This window comes from Struthio camelus, chromosome 2 (genome assembly GCF_040807025.1).
Source record: "Struthio camelus isolate bStrCam1 chromosome 2, bStrCam1.hap1, whole genome shotgun sequence".
NCBI lineage: Eukaryota > Metazoa > Chordata > Aves > Struthioniformes > Struthionidae > Struthio > Struthio camelus.
Window position 1 is genome coordinate 143,273,084 of NC_090943.1, and position 21,116 is coordinate 143,294,199.

Genomic DNA, 21,116 nt, shown 5'->3' on the forward strand with positions numbered 1-21,116 from the left:
TACGGAGGTCATCTAGGCTAACGCTTTTCTGTGGAAGGAAATTATTTTCATGTGCCGGAAGCAAGAAAGTTCAGAGACAAATTAAAAATCTGTTTGAGTTGTCAGAATGACTTATTTCGCTATTCAGGTTTCTGACAGTTTACAGAACCATCATGCCTACTGTTTGCAGAGTTCCAATTCTATTAGGAACACAATAAAATTAAATAAGGAGTCCATGAATTTACCATGTACGTTGCTGCTTGAGTTTGGACTAAAATTAGGAATGGAAAAATATTAGTATGGTTTTTAGGGTTTTTTGGATAGTGTTGCTGTTTTTCTGAAGTCAGAAACCAGCTGTGACATTCCTTGCTTCATGTAGTTACTACTTTTAGGTCAGTCATTCTAGAAGTGGCAGGAATAAAAGCGGTGAACTGTTCTTGCAACTCAGAGCTAACAGAGGAGTCAGTAAACCTGTAGATGTTGTGAGGAGATTTAAGAATTTTTTTGTCATGTTTATGTAGTTTCTTTTATTTCTCCAGAATCTTCCCCTTTCTTTGAGAGTAGCTTTTAATTTGCTTCTAATGATTGCTTGTTATCTCATCTTCTATTACATTCCTGGTAGTTACCCAGTTCTGATTTATGACAAAACTATTAGCGTTTTGGTTTTATTTTATTTTCAATAGGAGAGTACCCACTACTCTAAGACCTAAGTTAAAGACTTTTCCTCAGAAAAGTAGGTAATGTTTAGGCAGAAACTTTTTCTCCTAATATAGAAGAAAAGGATGCAAACAGGTGCCCAGGCAGTCTAACCATAATCTTAAGGGTAACAGTACCAACTACATTGCCATGTACTCTGCAACCCAGAAGATTTCAAACTCCCAGGGAACGCACAGGTGGGTGATGCTGTATCTCTAGCTAGGAAACTGTTTTCATTGCATTTAAAAATTAGCACACACAAGGGTGTTTCTCTTCACGATTTAATAGGAGTATCGTATGCTAGAAAGGTTGAATACAAGGGTTACGCTTTCTGCATAGTTACCACATTATATTTAGTTGCACATTTAACAGATTTTGGCAATCTTTTTAGCTCCAGCTTCAGTGACAGCAGATTTACTCTGGAGCAGTTATTTAGATTTTATCTCCTGTTTACAACACAGTATCTATCATTAAATATTTGGAAGATGTCTTTATTATAGAGATGCTTTTGCTATTTAGAGACAACTGTTACTGTTGGGAGACTCCATGCAGTTTTGTAGCATGCTGAGGAAAAAGTACATTGGGAAACTTTACAAGGAGTCAATGACATTTAATATTACTTTGGTAGATGCATATTACTGCATATGTTTTAGTCACTGATAAATAAAGGGTTTGTGATCCCTTAGTAATTAATCCAAACATTTTTGAACAAAAATCTGAACTTAGAAGAAAGCTTCTATATGGGTATTGGGGGAGTTTTTGTTTGTTTGTTTGTTTGTTTTTTCCTTTCTATTGCTACATTTAATGACTGGAGTTAGAAAAATAACCTGAGCATAACCTCCTACTGAGTCTTCTTAAATAACCAGCCCAGTTGGCTTTGATTCACAAAGGGACTTAGTCAACTAAATATCATTGTAAATGGAACTGAGGTGACTAACACAATTCATAAAACATCTATCCAACTGTTTAGGAAATCCAGCATGTTTAGGGGTGGGATTCATTTCACCACATTGAAGCTATTTCAGATTTAGGTGTCTACTTCACATTGATCATTTTAGCTTACCTTTGTAATCATTGGAGAAAGATAAGCACCTCTAGAAGATAATTTTGTGCTATATTGGACACCTATCTGGGACTTCTACTTTGCAGTATGAGTTATCAGCACCAAAATCATCTGGCTAGCATAGCAAACTAAGGCAGCTAACATTGCATTTCCTTCTTAGTTACCTTTTTTGAAACCTAAGCAGATGTGAACCACAGATTAAAGGTCTCAGGGCCCAGTAAGTGGGAAATGTTAGTTAAATTCCCTGCTCAAACTCAGGTGTTTCAAGCCGAGAGGACAGGATAACGGGAAACTAATGGACTGTAAAAACAGAGGTGCCTTTCACACGGCTAACATAGACAACGGACAGCATGAGTTTATATCCGTCTGCCCTTGTCTGCGTGCACGTATTCCCACAATGCAGGAGCAGGCTAAAGGCAAGGCTCAGAGGTAGGCGCACTCCACTCCTGTTTGAAGCTCAGAAAAATGGAAACCCACTGAAGAAAGGACTCAGAATAGGAAATCCTGGGTTTAGGATTCTGATCCCTGTTCATCCATTTTATTCGATGACCCCTTCAGTCAAAATTAAGAATCGTTCCCTTGAGGAAGGATCAGAATTCCGGATTCCTTTCTGCCAGCCAAGTGGAATAAACAGGACTGCAGAGAGAGACATTTTAGCCTACAGAGAGACAAAAGTGAGGTGGGAATTCAGAGGCATCCCTCTTCAGTATTTTCCAAAGGCAAGCTTTGATGTGTCCCTCTCCATTCATCATGTCAAATCTTTTAAATCCTATTCCGAGACTCCTCTTTCTCTCAATTTAGTGGTAAAGAAGCTTAGGCCTTTACTCATGTTTATGAATTCCAGGTCCTGGAGATTTATGCCCAAATCTTTAGTACAGTGACACTGGAAATTGCAATGATGAAGTGGGATCTTAACACATTAAAATACTTAAGATCATGCACATCAAGGTATTTGAGATGATACTCTACATCTCTTATGATGGCTGTTAATATTTGCTCTCAGCTAATAAAACTTTTGATTTACGCACAAACTGTTTCACCTACAAATCTGGGTATGTATTGTAGATGTCTTAGCTATTTCATTGCATTACGTGAAGGAATAAGTGATTTCTAAACACTCTAATAGAAAAATTTCAGAGGAAGAAATAGCTAAAACTTAAATTCTGGAGTCCTGCTAACCTGTTATTAGTGCTATTAAAAAAAAAATCTTTTTTTTTGGTATTTCTGAGGTCAAGTGGTCTATAAGCAAACACTGAAGCAAAAGCCATTTCCTTAACTTTTAATAATATTTAGCAATTTAACTCTTTTACATAGATTAACGATTATTTTAATTTCTTAGCTCTTTTAATGTCTCATTCTCCATGTTGCAATCTTTATAACTCTATGTTCCGGTAATATATGACTGTTTTAGAATATATTTGGAATTGTCTCAGGATCATCTGTAAAATTCATCAAACATTGTGTGAACGCAGCTAAGCAGTATATGTTTGAAAGAAGAACTCTCTACTCTCTACTCTCTTCAAAAAGAAAAATTTCTGATGTAAATTTGAAATTTTTTTTAGGCTGCTCCACAGATCTTTATGTAACATTTTTTAGAGCTATGCCTCCCACACAATGTGCTTTGTTTTAGTTTCAAGGGACTGCAGATATTCAAGTTGTGTCACACGGTAGGAATGGTGAAAAGCAAAACAAGCTTAAGAGAGTTCTTCCTCACCATCTGTTTATATAGATCCCAAGCTGCCAGTGCTACAATATCATACGGAAAAAATGCTGAGGGAATTTCTAACACTCATGCTAGATAAGAGGTAACGGTTGCAAATTTTTTTAATGTGCTATTGCTCCTTAGGTACATGGAAAGCTGCTATTTGCTAAATGAATGCTATTAGTCTGCTGTGTTCCTCATAGCGGTCTTAGAATTTCATAAGAATTTCATAAATTTCATAAGAATGTATTCATCGTATATTCTCAGAAATCAGTATATTACACCAGCAATATATTCTCTTACTCCTGTTTACTCTTGATTCATTTTCTAACGCTGTATTTGTTGCTATTTTAATTTCATTGTATGTAGCTAAAGTAGACTCGTTCTTCTTTATTCAAGTGTGGATTTACTCATCCCTCTTAAACTGGAAATTTAAGTATTGTTTCCACTGTTGTCCTTGATCATCAAAACTTTCCTTCTGAGAGCAAGTGGGAAGGCTGGCGATGTAGTCCAGAAACTGTTCTTGGCTTTTGACTGGAATGAGCCACATTTGATATTTTAATTACCTTTCCTTTGTCTTCTTCCAGAACAATCAAGAGGAACTGTATCCTGAGTCACTATCTTTTCTAAGATATGGCAGTTATGTCTTCCTAGTTATTCAGAGTTTAGTTTAAAGGTTCAGTCCGACCAATTTGAATTTGAGGATATCAAAGAAATTTACTGAGCTGTGTTTGTATGCCATTTTTCCAGATTTAGAGAAGGAAAAGACAAATACAGGGTACTGAAGTGACTTGTGACAATAGGTTGTGTGAATTTATTTAAAGGAGTGCCTAAATGGTAAGCTATTTGCTGCTAACTGGGAGCCAGAAGGAATTTAAGTCCACAGAGGGCCGGACAGCGCTATGCAGACTTGCTTCCTCAAGCCAGGTTAGTTCTGACCCACATGACTTCAAGGACTGCTCAGAAAGAGCAGAATTAACACCTTCAGGCCCAGTTTTGATGTTGTAGTGCCAGCTCTGCAGTATCATTTTTTCCCTAACTCTCCGCTGGCAAGGTTGGTTCAGTGAGGAAGGCCCACAGCAAGGGGGCCTTGATCCAATGGCTCGTATGTATGCTGCTGCAGGATGATGAGCCTACCAGAGCTGCTTGCTACACATTTAGAACTAAGCTAAGCTTTATCCTTGTGAAGTCACTGGAGACCTATCACACAATTGGTGTTGAGGGAAACTCAAACATAACTGGCAAGATCTAAATCTGTGTTGAGTGGAATGTTCATAAAATATCAGTGAAAGCGTATAAGCTTGTAAATAATCCCAATGCCCTACTCCTTTGGGGAAAATATTGCAAACCAAGTATTGCTCATTTCTTTATTGTTTTCTTACAGTATCTGAATATTTTTTACTGGACTAAGTGGGTTTTATAGTGTTGATTGTTAATAAAATGATCTGGCCAGCATTGTCTTTCCTGATTTAAGTAAACAGTACTTGCTTTTTATACTGACTTTATGAGACTTCTGTGAGCTTTGGTGTCGCTGATATGGTGAGGATGTATGGCAGCGTAAAATCAGATTTCAGTTATCATGTGACAAAGTAATTTTTCTATCAACACAACCTCAGGAAAGTTTATTTTGTTCTGCAAAAAATTAGGCACAGCTTGCAAAACAAGGCAAAAGTCCAATGAATGAAGATGGGATTAATTCCAGCCTTTCCTTTTTATGGAACAAAGAAATGTACATGAGCAAAACCAGTTCTTAGAGTAAACTTGTGCAAAACATAAGCATCCTTTGATAGAGTAACATGATGATTATGGGCTAATTGGCCTGTAATTCGACAAAAACATAAGACATGGACATTCACAATTTCTGTTCCTAGGTTTTTCCTTGTTAAGTATTCAAGAATCTTGATGAACTTTTATTACATGGCTTACATTTTATCTTATCTATTTCTGTGCTATCCAAAGGTATTTGACTGTTCCCAGTATTTATATTTAATCCAAGGATTTTTATATGTGTGTATGTGTGTGTTTGTGTATCTGCTTGTTTACATATCAAATTTGCTCTAAGGATTAAATTAAGAGGTATTCAATCATCAGGCTTAGATCAGGTGACAAGCAACATTAAAACCAAATGAAGGAATGTGGTGTAACTACTTTGGAAAGATAGCCTTGACAGTTCTCTTCAAATTCTTAATAAGCCTTTATTTTTAGTACCTCCTTGCTTATCAGCTATTGTCTTCTTTTTAAAGAGAGAGAAATTAATTGAAAGTCAGGTGAAGTTTAAGTCAGTTTACAAGTGTGATTCTCAGACCCTCTAGTGGTACAAGCGCTCTTTCTGCACCTTTCCTTCTTGATATGGCTCTGTAACTCAACATCCTTCTCCTACTAAACCTCACTGGAATTCTCAGGATAGGCTTTTCTGTAACTAGGTTCCATGACAACTTTGATCAGATTGGTTTCATTTGGAGCTTTACATCCACCAAAAAATGTGTGCAAGACTACAGAATCAGTAGCCATGAACTTGATTAGGGAAAGATGCCATATGGTGGCTGTATATCGCTTCTCTTCTCTCAAGGAGCACTTCAGACCAAGAGTTCTGTCGGAGAAGTGGGTTTTATTGAAATCTCAGTCTGGGGAACAGACTCTCCTCCTCATCTCAAAGTAAAGTGTGCATCCTAACTGCTAATGTGTAGACTAAACTGAGTTAGGGATGCTCCACAGTGGACACTGTGACCACTTTGCAGCAAAGTTTCTAAGGAAACAGATGGAAGACTGGTATTCTGGTAAAGTAATTTGCTTTTTTATTCGTCCTAAGTCATTGGATGAAATACAACAGCTATCTAAGAGGCAGGAACCACAAGTAATGACTCATAACCTCTCGCCTTGTCCGCTGTTTGTGGGAAAAGCCTGGGAGCACTTTTTCTAGGAGAGAACTCCCAGATGTTAACCCCAGAGAGACACCTCTCCTGTCTTGCACACTTAAGCTCTACTTCTGTTCCTTACGAATTTTGCTTTAGATATTTAAGAGATATATTAGCCCCTCTCCAGTAACCCTAGCAGAAGTAGAACTGATGTTTCTTCTTTTCAGTGGAGTAGGCTATCCTACTAGACACTGAATCATGTTCTTGGTTGTCGGTCCTATGGCTCTTGTATTCCTTCCTGCAGAGCTTCAGTGAGACAGGTGGTGGATGCTACTTCCCCTCTTTCCTGCCCCAGTGGTTCGGGCTTCCTCCTGGGCCATGATCATTATGATTTCATCTCCCTCAGGTAGACCGGGATCCTGTCTCATCCTTCCTGTATATGAGCTATTATTGCAATAGATATCTTACACTTCCAGTAATGCTTTAATAAAAAATAGGAATAAGCATGCTCAGACATCTAATTTAGGTAGCGATGAGCAGGAAGTAATTTTTGGCTGTCTATTAGTCTCCCAGTGATGTCTGTTTCTCACACAGAGAGCAGACTCAGACTTCATTTGCAACGTTCTCTTCAGCACTCTCCTGTGCCTGTTATCGTGAACTCAGGTCAGAACTTCTCCATTGTTCCCTGGTGGAGCAGAGGTGCCTCGTGCAGCATCCTTGCATCTTGCGTGCTTAGCCTGGGGCATTGCCACGCTGAGCATCACATAGCCTGTGTTATGTGTTGGATCTGGGCTCAGCTTTTTAGCTCATGGTTGTGGTTCCAGCTATTTGACAAGGCTCTTTAAGCAAAAGGATATTTAGCATTGCAAATTGTGAAGACTTTTGTGGCTTGAGCTCTAAGTTATTCTCCATTCATCATTCAGGGACAGCTTTGGCAGAGGAAGGAACTGAACTGGGTTGCTGGCTTGGGCTGTAACTGGTGGAATTAAAAATTCTGAAACTGAAATACTCTTTAGGGGCCAGGGATTATTAACACAGCTGCCATTAACTGGGATTGATGTTTTCGTGCCACAATAAAGAGATCAGCTACTCTAATACTCAATTGTTCTATCAGTGTTTTCCAGAACTTTGTGCACCTCTCCTTGTTCTCTTTTCCGTCTCTGACTCCCTCCACTTTCTCGCATTTTCCAGAGTAAACTCCTTGTACTCGGTTTTGTTATGGGGCAGGGACAATGTCCTAATGTAGATATGTTGAAACATCCTGAATTTCCTCATCCTACACCTGAAACAACAAGGAGGTTGAGCCAAAACCCAAGACATTTCTGAGGTTTCTGCGTGTACACCACAGAAAGCAAATCTCATGTAGAAAGAGACCTGGATCTTTTATTGTTCCTTTTGGTGACACTGATTGTTTTCTCTTGCTGTTTCAGGCTTTATTTAAAAGGTCACAGTGGAACTGCTGGAAAACAGAGTAGCCTGATTTTACATGGTGCTGAATTCAGTACTAAAGATGCTGACAATGACAACTGCATGTGTAAATGTGCACTCATGCTAACTGGAGGTGAGTACGACTCTGAAAATACGTGGCACATTGGTAGGAATCTATTCTGTTTTCCTAAAGCAGCTATGGATGAAGTTGCACTCATGATGTGCAAGTACTGTGTGAAAGTCCCTCATTATTATTGCTGCTACTCTTTTTTTTTTAATGTATATTGTGGTAATGCCAGTACTCCAAGATTCCTATCAGCAGGAAAGGGATTATTCATAGATGCAGTCAGTATAGTTCCGCACTGAAGCTGTTGCAATTCAATTTCAAACCAACTGACAATATGAAGAGGGAAAGAACAAGTCAGTGTTATTGCTGAAGCAAGAAAGGCAAAGAAGAGAGAAGAAACTAAGAGATTAAGGAGGGGAAAAGAACCTTATTGGAAGTGAGAGAGAAGTCAGCTGGAAGAAGAAGAAGGAAAGGCAGAGGAATAGATAATAGAAGGTGAAGATTAAAAGCAATATCAAAATTTCGAGGCCTATAAGAATCTGATTTTGTACTGTATTATCTATTTCACCTAGGAGTATTATGCTGTAACTGAAATAATTACAATGATGTAGCTATCTGTCTTCTACAAGCATGAACTTATAAAATAAGCTAATGTAATAGCTAATTCCCTCACCTGTGAAGGAACAGAGTGGCAAACCCCTTATTCAAATTGTGGCATAGCTATTCTGGCACATTTAAAGCTGTGTCCTTACTTAGCAGAGATGAATTGCAGAAGGAAAGAGAGAGGAGTCAGGAGAGATGGAGAACAGAGAAATAATACTTGGAAAATTTAAAGCACAAAACCAAGCTGATTGCCAGCAAGTAAAGTGTATGTGAAGCAAGTAAAGTGTATGTGACCGATATTTGTTCCCTCCACTGCGGAGGAGGAATATTCAAGAGCATCTTCCCACACAGACACCTAAACCTCTAACTCTTCTCCTAGAAATAGTGCTTACATTGAGTTCCCAACTGGGCAACTTCATTTTTATCTCTGCAGCACGACCCATTAAACCAAAAAAACTTGCACTGTAACTCTTCGGTTCACAGACTGAATGAGCAAGAAAGACCCTTTTCTTCTCATCTGATCTTCTTAGAATCTCCCTCAGTGATTTCTAACTTTCCTGGAAAAAATCCTACAGCATATAAATTATTCAGTATCTTGGATCAGATTGTTAAACTGATATTACTTGTGGTTATTGGCACTCTGGCTGAATCCAGCTCAGGCCACATTCAGGCATATACGAGCCTCTAAGGCTATCATCTGCTGACAGGAGATGGGTTCCCATCCCTAAGAATTTATATCAAATGCTCAACCTATATTCTCAGTCTCCTTTTGCTGATTGAAAATTACCCAATTGGGAAAGGTGTTTAAGGAGCCAATTTCTCAAACTGTCCTTACCTCCTCTAAGTGATATCTTGTTAAAAGTCAATATGGGAAACTTCTTCCAGCAGATAGGTGATCAGAAAATATCTTCCTATTTCTGTAACGAAAGAAGCAAACTAGGTAGTTCTGGATCAGATAATTGATCAGAAGTATGAGCTGATTTGAACTAAAACTAGAGACTTTTCCCATTAGGGGCCATGCTAAATTAATATGTGTCACTTTCAGGGCAGGTCAGAGTCTAGCAAGAGAAACCTCTAAATGTGAATCGCCTCTGTGTTGACATGCAGAACCATTCATGAGCTGCCTGGAAACACCTCTGCTCCCAGACTGCTAATTCTGGGAGCTGGAGAGTTTTGTTTATTTGCCTGTCCTGACTTGCATGGCAGGTCAATTGCCCTGCGAAGGTCAGCCTGCTGTTGAACAGCCATTCCACAAAGTTCACATATATTTTACTGCAGCAGCCCTGTAAATCAACAGGAAAATCACATTTTGGAATGTACTGTTAACAGACAAAGAGAGTAAGGAGGAAGAGGGTGAATTACCAAAGGATGAGGATATTATGAATAGAACAGATCACACTAAAGTAAAAGGAGATAAAAATAGTCTTTGGGGATAGGTGACTGAAGCAGCTATACAACCCTGAGTAATTTGTCGTTCTTCAAAAAGAGAAAGACTTTAATCACACAGTTCCTTAAAAAATGCAGATAGTTCTCCCTGCTAGAGTTCTTCTCCAACGCTCCATTATACTTTGCACCTTGAAACAGACTTTTTCATTCCTTGAGAAGTATCAGAAATTTAATTAAATGTCAAAATATTTATTCAGTAAGCAAATTTCAGTTTTGTGTCACAGAAGAAGACTGATTAAGAAAAGTGGCAGTGATAACAGGTTTTGGAAAGCCCCTCTTCTTTTCCAAAAGATATATACATAGCTGTACAGACTATCATCAGACTCTGTGTTAGTTTTGGCAACATCACAGACAGCACTTTAATGAAGAATGATATGAAATCTACATACAGGTTTCTAGCTATCTTGACAGTTTGGGTGATCCTGTTATCTCTATGAGGTGAACTGAATATATTTATGTCAGGAATAAAGGCTGAGATAAGCTGAATCTTAAGACTGTGATATGGTTATAGTCAAGGCTGAAAATAAAAATGTAAGGAAAACAACATATTTCCCTCCATGATCTTATTAGCTGTCAGTTTTATTTGCTCTGTATCAAAACTAATATTCTCTCAACCCTCCTTTCTCTCCTCCCTCTTCCCCTCTTATATATCTATCTTTCTATATAAAATATAGCTAGATATATATTTTATTCTGTGTGTGAATATTTATAGTAGCATCAATAGAACAGTTTTTTCATGATTCTTGTTCTTTCACAAGCTACGCAATGTTACTTGATTCTATCTAAACATTGATTTGAGTGAATGGCTTTCAAAAGTACGTGCATGAGCTGGGTTCTTAGCCCCTATGAACTTTATATGATAGTTGAATGTTTTAACAGCTTTTTGTGCCGTGGAAAATTTCATTTCAGTGACCTTACTTTACTTCAAAGGAAGACAAAGCACATTTATCCAAATCATTTCTTCATCTAAACTTAACATTTGTCAAAATAGAATCATTTTTTATAATGTGAAAATAGCTATCAGAGACTGATGCAATATCTCAGGCAAGTCAGCTGAACAAAGGTTGTAACCCCATATCATTTCAAGTATTATTCTAGAAGAGTCCTCCAGTGAACTACAAACACAATTGTTTGCAAGATAGTACAGAAAATGTATCAAATTGTCATCAGAGAGAAGCACCAAGTAGGAGATATTCAAAGCTCTTCATACAGCTTTCCAATAGAAGAACACTTCAAGTCTCTGGAGCAGATCCTTGGGCACAACACCAAGTTAGAGCACACTGCCAAGATACCACCTGTCAGCTGAGCCCCAGTAGTTGTTTGTGCAATCATCTACAGTCACTGCAGAGTGATTCCTTGTAACTTGGCCATAGTGAAAGAGTCTGAAGGTAATTCGCTTTATCTTGTATTTGCCATAGGCTAGGATGTTTATGTGGGCAGTTACCTTGCCTTAGGTGATATGTGGGAACTTTGTGAATCTGTGAATCTGAATTTGTGACCGCTGAAATAGCTCAACACAGTGACAAGGAGACTTCCTAGATGTCTAGCTAGGGTTGGAACAGTATAGAGTTATTGAAATAAGTTTTTTTAATTTGATTCAAGCAGCCATATTGGGTCACAGCAGAGGTCCATCCAGCTGCAGTTTCCTGTCTCTGACTGTGGTCAACAGCAGATGCCTATGGACAGGTGTAAGAACTATGCAAAATTATGACATTCCCGGAAGATACCCCCTGGCTCAATCATTTGCATCTCACAAGCTTCCTGAGCCAGGGAAGGTTTCCATATATTTAGTAATCCTCAAAGAATTTCTCTTCTATTGCATTAGAGACTTCTCAATGACAATACTAAGCAGTGGAGCACACGTTGCCTGCTGTTTCACCGCTTCTTTCTCGAAGTGGTGAATTTTATGAATCTCTGTGAATAGCAATTTAGAGGATTCTTGCCCAGAGCTGGAGGGAAGGCTGTACTCTTGCCTTGGCTGAGTACAGAAGTCTGCCCATACGTTATCCAATCAGAAAAAAAAAAAAGATAATTCCTCTTATATCTTATTTTAAACAAAAAATTTTAAAGTAGCAATCTCAGAACTCTTAAGAGAAACTAACCTGAATCCCTGGATACGTGACTGCTTGTGCATAGAAGTACCAATTTTTAGGTTTTATGCATTTTGTTGCTTCCATAAAGATCTTACATATAAACCACCATTCATGGAGTATCATTTATATTGCCCATCATTTTGTAGATAGAAAAATGTAGACAAGAAGTAATTGGTATAGGATTAGATTTATCATGGAAATATTAGAAATATTTCATTAGATATATGATTACTAAGCATTTTAACAAAATCATCACTGTGATGATTGTATGATTAAGTCACATTTATAAGGCTTACGTATGGGCAATAGTAATAAAATATTAGGATAACACGAAGCAATGACTGCTTCGACAAAAAGTCTATTAACACATTTAGAAGAGCCAGAGCATGGTCACTAGTGTGCAAGTTCCATGTTATTTTTACCATATAATTTATTATTTTTACAAAAAAGACTGTTCTCCAGTTGATATGGAAAGCTAATGCCTTCTCATTTTATATCCTGACAGCTAAATTCCAATTTAATCTTCAGAATAGAAACTGCTAAGTGATAGTCTGGTCAATCCAATATTCTAATAAGTTATAGAAAATAGGCCTGGAAAAGACCTGCAGAGGTAATTTAGTCCCTCTCCAGTATAGGTTCTCCTATACCTATTCATTCCTATCTTTCTGTTAATGTTAAAAATTTCTAGTGATAGACGTTCGGTCGCTTAATATAATCTACTATTACTGAGGGTAGCTACACTTAATATAAGAAAGCTTGCTTTGATATCTAAACTAAATCTACCACGGTTTAAATTTGTTCTGTCTTGTCCTATCCTCCGTTATTGGCAAGAATAGACCATTCACTGAATTCCTTTGAAAATCTGCTCTTTTCAGCAGCTTTATAAGAATTTGAGACTACTGGCATGACCCAGTCTATCTTTTGATTTGTGGACTAAGCAACCCTAAATCTTTCATCCTGCTTTTTCTCTTTTGGACTCTGTCCAGTTGCTCCACATATTGCTTGAGGTACCATCAAAACCAGACCCAGCCTTCTAGCTGTGAAGTTGTTAATGCAAAGCCAAGTAGAGCCTAAGTATTACCATCTAACTTCTTTAAAGTACGTAGTGTCAGAAATGTTCATATCTTTCATAAAAGAAATTGCTACAACTGTCTTTCAAATAATGAGAAGACCATTTCAATATTTTTGTGTCAGAAATTGTTGAATTGTCAGAAATTTAACTGCTTTGCTGCCAAATACATTAAACTTTATGAACAAAACCAGAGGGCTAGAAATAGATACTGGCTTTGTATAGGATCTATTTAGCCCATAAAACTGCACAAATCTACTGCTCAAACATACTTTAGATCCTGTTGAGCAGATCATATTGATCTTATTGTATCTGGAGACAATCAGAGAACTCAGGAGGCAGAAGAGAGACAGATGTGTAAAGAACGGGTGTGTCACCAACTGCGCATAGTTTAGACAGCTTTTCCCTTGGTATGTGAAAGGCCTCTCGTCAGAGCCAGGTGAGTTAAACCCCCAATGCACTCTAGATTTGCATTGATGAGCACCAGGTTACTAACAGAAAAATTTACCTATAGTTTGAAATGACATTTAAATATTTGCCTATATATATACACTAGCCCTGAATTTATATAACATACAAAAAATGAAAGGTTATGTTGTTGCTTTTAACAATGAAGAATCTACCATATAAAAATTATACTTCTGACTCTAGAAAAATATTATAAAAGATAGCCATTCTTTTTCTTGCAATAGCATTACTCCTTTTTTTGTAAGAATTTGTAGAAATGATCTCACTCCACATTCATATTCAGCCAAAGACATAAAAAGCAGTTCTATGGAGATAAACTATCTGGTTATAGGTGGCTGAAAGTAACTGAGGTATTCAAAATATATTTATTTATGAAAAGAGCTAACATCAAATTTAATAGCTTTTCAGGGGTAATAGCAACAGTAACTGAAGAGCAAAACATAGGAGTCCACAAAGCATGAGTGTGCTTTAATGGCTTCAGAAGACCAGCTGTCTACAGTGGGGATTCATGTTTATTTGTATAGCTGAAATTTTCAAACAACTTAACAGGGTATTATCTAAATTATTATTTGTTTGGACAGTAAGCTTTATGGCTGAAGGATTTTTATTACAAACAGAAATGGTAGCAATGCCTGTAGTACACAAACAAATTATTAGAGGTGGCACTAACCTCAAAAGATTGGAAGTTCAAATAACCAACTAACAACTTGATGGTCACGGAAATTTAAAGAAGCTACCTGTGTTTCTGAGTAAAAACTCTCTTAACCTTCTCACGAAAGCCTCCTCTTTATTGCCTCACCAGCCATGTTCAAATCTTGCTTCTACTGTTATTTCTTCTAATACCTAGTCGTCATGATTCACATGCAAGATTCAAAGATCTCATGGAAATTGTTGCCAAAAGTTATGACTGCAGCTAAAAGCTTACTGTTATTCAGAGAGAATTTGAAGCTTATGTGGGAAAGACATTATCTTGTCGTAAAAAACAAGTAAGATTCTTCAAGGGAAGAAAATCACATGAGCTCCAAGGAATAAGCCCATATCCAGCTACTGGGAGCCCTTCCTCTGATCAAACCATCCCATAGCTCTGGAGTTTCTTTATCTGGTGTTGAATTGTCAGAAATTTGACTGCTGGCAGTAATAGGTGCTGGCATCTATTGCAGGTATCCTCCACTGCGGGAGACCTTGGCCCTATGTTTCCCTGTTTCCTCACAGCTACCCAGAAAGCCACTCTTTCTAGTCCTCTTTTCCTCAAACAAAACATTCTGTTTGTGGAAAAACATTTCCTTTGCATCCATTCAAAGATGTTGACTTTGGTGTTGAGGATGTACCAGGTAATCTTGTGACACTCTGAGGCCCTTTGGGTGAGTGAAGAGCTTTTAGAGGATTGCAGGAAAAGATGGAGAGAAACCATCACATTTGAAAAAAAAAAAAAGGAAAGTAAACCCAACATAGTAATGTAATACTAGAAAGCATCTTTAAAAAATCGTATGTTCTTGCTAGCAAGAAATATATAGTATGTTAAAAGATGCTCAATAAAATATATTTTAAAAGAAGGAATCTTTGATGAGACTAAAAAAAATTGTAGTTTCTTGACTTACTCGACTTTTAACATAGACTTTATAGGGCACTGCTGAAAACATTCTCCCCATAAAGCCCCATTACATGTCTATTGCTGCGCCTTTAAGATGAAATGGTAACTAGTGCAGCTTGCCATGTCTTCATCCCAACACCATAAACAGAACCCAGCTGCATCTCTGTTCCAGCTTTGAAAAATGAGGATTAGATTTTCTCTGTTTAACTTTGTCTTAAGTTTCTACAAGATTATACTCTGGTTACAGTAAAACATCAGCTGTACAGCTTTCTCTTTCTTTGGTTATTACCCCCTTAGGTATAACACTGCAATCAAAGAGAGGTCAATTGTATCAAAATAGAAGTTTGCCAAAATTTATCTGGCATAAATCCTTCCCTCAAGATTTCATTATGAAGTGTTACTTCTGAAAAAAGCCCACTAAGTATTATGCAAAATCTAAGAAATTACTTTACAAGACAAAAATCATAAATTACATAGGTCTGAATAGAAAGGACAGAGTAAGCACTGTATCTATATGCTAATCACTGTCAAAGGCAGATCAAGAAGTTTAAAATACTCTCACAGTATGGATTTATTATAGATAAATATGAAGTTGACCACTGAATCTGATGAAATTGGAGGGTTCATCAGGGCAGTGCACGCTATCTAAGAGAAGCGTCTCACGGTTTAATTCCATTTCTATAGGTTAGCCTGGGAAATACACTGAAAACTAAAATTCTTCATTTCAATCCACTGAAGCCTATGTTGTTCAGTAGCCACTCACTGTAGGATTGTTATTTGTTGTGGTGCTTGAAAAAGGTTTGCAGGAGATCCTGTGCAGGTTATGATGCTGTGACATGCAGTCTGAAATCACTCTTTTAAAGAAAGTGGGATTTAACCACAAAGAGAAAAAGCCACCATCTGATCTTTATAACTTTAGTTATGAAAGCATTGAGAAAGTGTTCAGTACAGCTCTATTATGCAGAAAGATTCATAAGACCTGCACTAAAAGTTCACAAAACCTATACCTCTTACAAGGAAGAAAAAACTGCAGAAATCTTTCTGACAAATTGAACATCTAGCCACCAAGGTTCATATATTTTTGGCACTGGGAAATATTAGCATTTTTCAGTCTGGGGTTTTGCTCCACCTTCCTCAGTCTGCATTAAAGCAGTTTCTGTTACATTACGTAGATATCCTGCAAGGTCTTGCAGAGTAAAATTGTATTCCCATCATGATATACAGCAAAACTCCCACTAACTTTAGTGGAGCCAGCACGTCACCTAGTTTATCTTTGTCAGTTTACGTTCTGTAATCTCAGTGTTGCCAAATTTCATGTTATATGGAATTTTTCTCATGAATATGTAAAATTCACCTTAAGAAAACATTTTAAGCCTTTTCTTTCTTTTTTTTTTCCCAATAGCTTCATGACTTCAGAAGGCCTGAGAGTATATTCATACTACAAAGGTGACCCAAACAGAGTCCAGGACTCTGCCATTCTGACCATAACAAGTAGTTTGAGCGGGAATTGCTGAGCGTACATAAAGCCTACAGCATAGTTAACTGCTTAAGGGTCCTTTTATTGTTGGAGACCTTGGGGATGCAATCAAGAGAGTTTATTGACCAATCTCATCCTAAAGCAGCTGTCCAAAATAGTTCTGAGAAACCACATTGTTTTTTCACCACTGCGGCTGTGCCTATGTCAAATCTGAATTGTCTTCATTCAATCATACAAGTGGTAGCAAAATATCTATCATTTTTGGTAATATCCACAGGTACTTGATAAATGTTTCGGTTTATTTTCAGTGCTATATTAACAGAACACTCACAAAAGGTGAGGGTATGACCCTACCTGCATTTTCTTTGGCAGAAAACTCAGATTGAAAAGTTCCTGTGTTGTTGCATTTCTCTTTATCCTAACTTCTCAGGTTACTGATCCTTCAGTTATGCCAACACAACTGTTCATGTAGCCATGCTGTAAACCAGATTGCTGGTTTGCCCTCAGAAAGAAACTTTTTTTCCTTAATCTGTGTAACCTCACTTTTCAGAACAGTCTTATAATGCAGCTGGGAGAGAAGTGAACTAGAAACACAAACAGCTGAGGAAGAAGTTTCTTGCTCTTTCTTTCCAATAGAATGAAGGTTATGTGGGACTGCCCCCGGAGCCCAAAGGACTGATGAATAGGTAGATGCCTCTTGCCGGGAAAGAGTGGGCAAGGTGAGGGGGCAGAAAAGACAGTTACCAACTTTTTAACCCTACCTTCAATATCAGTCAGTAAAAATTTTATTTTTTTTTCTTTTTTTTAAATTAATTTTTACATTTTCATAGCCCATGATAAAAGCATTACTAGTAATTTTCTGCTGCCTTTTGAAATGTAAACAACTTGCATATCAACACTTAATCTTTTTAAACCTTGAGTGAGCATTTGCCAATTCTCTAAATGGCAGGTGAGAACTTGCACATATGCCTTGCAGAGAAGTGAACAAATCTCACACGGCTCCGAGGTGTTTGGCCCGTTTCAAAACCTAGACTAGGAGACTCAAGATTGAACATAGGCTTTCACACTGAAGATGCTAAGAAGATTAAGGACTGAATGCTAATATCCTGGGCCAAACTGTGCATGCAACAAGTATATCCTCTGGTCCTTGGATGAAGCTGGCAACACTGTTGTATCAACACTTGCACAGATAGGCACCTGTCTAAACCATCTAGCTGCACGTGTAGCTGTTGTAACTAACCAGCAGTGTCCTGCAGTGCTGTCCTTGTCCTTGAAGGACTCCACTTCAGTCCGTTTACTGAATCTTGCTCATAAATTTATTGGAAATCTTAAAGACAGAGACTGTCTATTTCCTTGTACATCATTCTTAATACTATACTAATCTAATACTGTAATTACTATAGCAGCTCAGCACAACCACATTCATAACCTATGCTTGCTAAGAATATCTAGTTTGAGAGCAGAAACACTCTAAGCAATTGAACAATGCCAGTTAAAGCAACAGAAAAATGCCAGCAGATAACTTTAAATCATGCTTATGCTTGAAAAAAAATGAATAAGTGAAATTATACAAGTGAACTGTGAATGATAATCTTTTTGTGATATGTTTACATGAGCTGGGTGAACTGTAAAATGCTGTCTAAACATGCAAAGTAGCATATTTGTCTTTATTGTTCCTTTTCTTGCTTCACATACGGGGTATACAAACAGTAGGAGTTAGGACTTAAATACTTTTCCGAATCTGGAAATGCATCTGCATATTCTCCAGCACAGCTAGCCACAGAATGGCACAAAACAGAAAAAAAGGAAAATATGAAAACAAACCCATGCCACATCAGGAGTATTTATGAGCCTGTGAATACCATTAAGCTGCTAATCAGCTAAACCTGCAAAGCAAAATGAAAATGCCTAGTTTGCTTGCAATTTAATTGTTTGCTCTTAATTGTTTCAGGCTGGTGGTTTGATGCCTGTGGCCCCTCCAACCTGAATGGGATGTTCTACACGGCCGGGCAGAACCACGGAAAGCTGAACGGCATCAAGTGGCACTACTTCAAAGGCCCTAGTTATTCCTTGCGGTCCACAACCATGATGATTCGGCCGTTAGACTTTTAGATGCATTCAGCAGCGGCTATAAGAGCAAAACACAACGCGGCTGCCCTCTGAAGAACTTCTATATTATTCTGAAGGCAAAAGGTGACGTGCTCCTTGAAAGCAATAAGTAGGATGGACGTAAAGTTGCTTCGTATCACTTCATAGCCTGCAAAAGCTCCCCACTAGTCCCCCCGTGTCTTGGTGACAATGGGAGGCTTGGTCTAAAGGAAGAGGGCTGCAACGATTTTCCAGAGAAGGACAACGGGAGATCTTTGTGATCTGGTTATTCTGACTGAATCTAGTGGATGTCTTTCCTTTTTTTGTAAAAGATGCAAAAATATACCAGATTATTCAGCAACAACATGAGAATTTGAAGAACAGAAACACATCAACCACAGTCTATTGACGAGAATAGTTTTTCAACAATGAAATGGCATTATACTCACAAAGCAGGATTACAAAGACCCCTGTATTAAAGCTCATCTTAAAATACTGAATGTGACCCCTCCAACCATTATATTCTTTAAATGATCTGAATTTGAATGAGTGGGTGGATTTATTTTAATCCTAGAATCAAATAATCTATGGTAATCTTATTTTTCATTAAAGCCTTTAAAAATATGTTTCTCATAAAAAATTGAGTCAAATGTATGAACAATGATAAGGGCAATAAACTGAGATTCTTCAGTTGCTCTATATAGGTAAATTAGATAATTGGCATAATCCCTGAGCTATGATTTATAGTGTGATAACAAAATTAGCTGTGTTTTGGGAATTTTTTTTCCCCTTCTTTCATTAAAGGCAGTCTGAATGTCACATAGAAAAATGGATGGAAGGTTTAAAGAATGTGAAATATTATCCTAAAGAAAATATAGGATTTTGCATGGAATATTTCCATCAAAAGTACATCAATTCTCCTTTTCAGGAAATCAAACTGCTAGGGTATATAGAAATGGCATAAATGCATATTTTAAGTTGATGGATTCATTTCACAATATCTTTGCATGTGTGCAATTTATCATTAATTATATTACTTTTTAACTAAATCTTCATTTCTCCACTATATTATTTCATTTCTGTGAATATCAGACGCATGCCAGTTCTACACAGTGCTTAGGCTGCAACTATAAAGGCACTCAACACAACTGTATAGAAAATAAAAAATTATGAACTGTAAATAGCGTGTTTATATCTCCTATAATGATCATTTAATTTGTACATGCAGTCCTGACCCTACTGAATACAAATAAATGCAAAATCTCATAGGATATAAAGGATATAAATACCAAACGAGCTCTAGAAGAGTACTTACAGATTTCTACTGTCATATAACTGTTATATTAAAAATATTGCATATGTGTGGGATAAGATGCAAAATTCAGTTATTAGAAAGGTTAAAGTGCCTATAATAACAAGCAGCAAAATAGTTGGGTGGCCCATGAGGTTCTCTCTCCATTTACAGTCTCTCATGATTTAATCAAATGAGCAAAGTCCCTCTGGGAAAGTAGCTTACACTCATTCAGCTTCTGCTTTAGGAAAAAAGGAAAAGCTTGACCCTACTCCCAGTGAAATCAAAAGTAACATTCTCATTGATTAAAATGGGACCAAGATCACACACAAAATCTGAATGTGGTGACTTTTTTTGCTTGTCTGTTTGTTGATTTGTTTCATTCATTAATCTGTTCTTGAAATTAGGCACAGTAAAGATCTGATTCTATTTTAAAGAATGACAGTATTAAAATAACTGTTTTTTTCTTTATCAGTTTGTTTCCATTAAAGAGAAAAAAAAAAGCTTGTATCTTTTTTAAACATCCCTTCTTAACAATCGCAAAGCACCACAGGGTTCTCTGTTCTTGTTATGACTTGATGTTTGTTTGTTTTTAAGTGGGAAGATCCTTGGTTTTATATATTTGTATATATTTATATATATATTTGAAATAATCCTGCCTAAGGGTTAATTTGTTGTTTTCTGCTGAATAAATTACAAAAGTATTCCATGCTCAGCAGTTGCTTCACAGAGCTGTGTTGTCTCAGTTTCCAGCAGTTTTTTGAAATGATCTTCATTTACATGTAAAAATTGTGGTTTGTATTCTCAAAAGATATATTTTTTGCAGGTCTCTGAATTAGGAATGCCATTTTTGCAGCTCCTATTGCAAAAGGCAAAACACATTAAAAATCAACACGTGATATTTACTGTTTATTTATCTGGGTTTGAAAAAAATGTGGACTTGGTTTCCTCTCCTTTATAATAAAACTTTTTTAAAAAATGCAGACTCCGTGGTTTACTTTACTGTGAGCATGTCTTTCAGTGGCAGGCTAACATCATAAAAAAGCCAACACCTCTCTCTCTAAGAAATTTGGACAATTCCTAGGAAAGGAATCTAGCTAGAGTTTTCTAGAAATCAGTATGATAATCTTTCAAATCCACATTTCAGTCTTTTTTTGATTCAATTTTCTTGATTAAAATCATGAAACTATATTTCTCATT

The 21,116-nt window shown here is 37.2% G+C and overlaps 1 protein-coding gene across 2 annotated transcripts in view; it reads left to right on the forward strand.

Moving 5' to 3' along the window:
• The window catches only part of ANGPT1 (angiopoietin 1), a 169,393-nt gene extending 148,504 nt beyond the window's left edge, over positions 1–20,889 (forward strand). Inside the window, exons 8-9 of one of the 2 annotated variants that reach the window (XM_009683048.2) lie at positions 7,726–7,856; positions 18,489–20,889. In XM_009683048.2, the coding sequence (XP_009681343.1) occupies positions 7,726–7,856; positions 18,489–18,649 (292 nt within the window). In that variant the 3' untranslated portion in view covers positions 18,650–20,889. The remainder of the gene's footprint in view (positions 1–7,725; positions 7,857–18,488) is intronic. The other variant, XM_068932813.1, reaches the window with a different exon arrangement.
• The last annotated feature ends 227 nt before the right edge of the window (positions 20,890–21,116 follow it).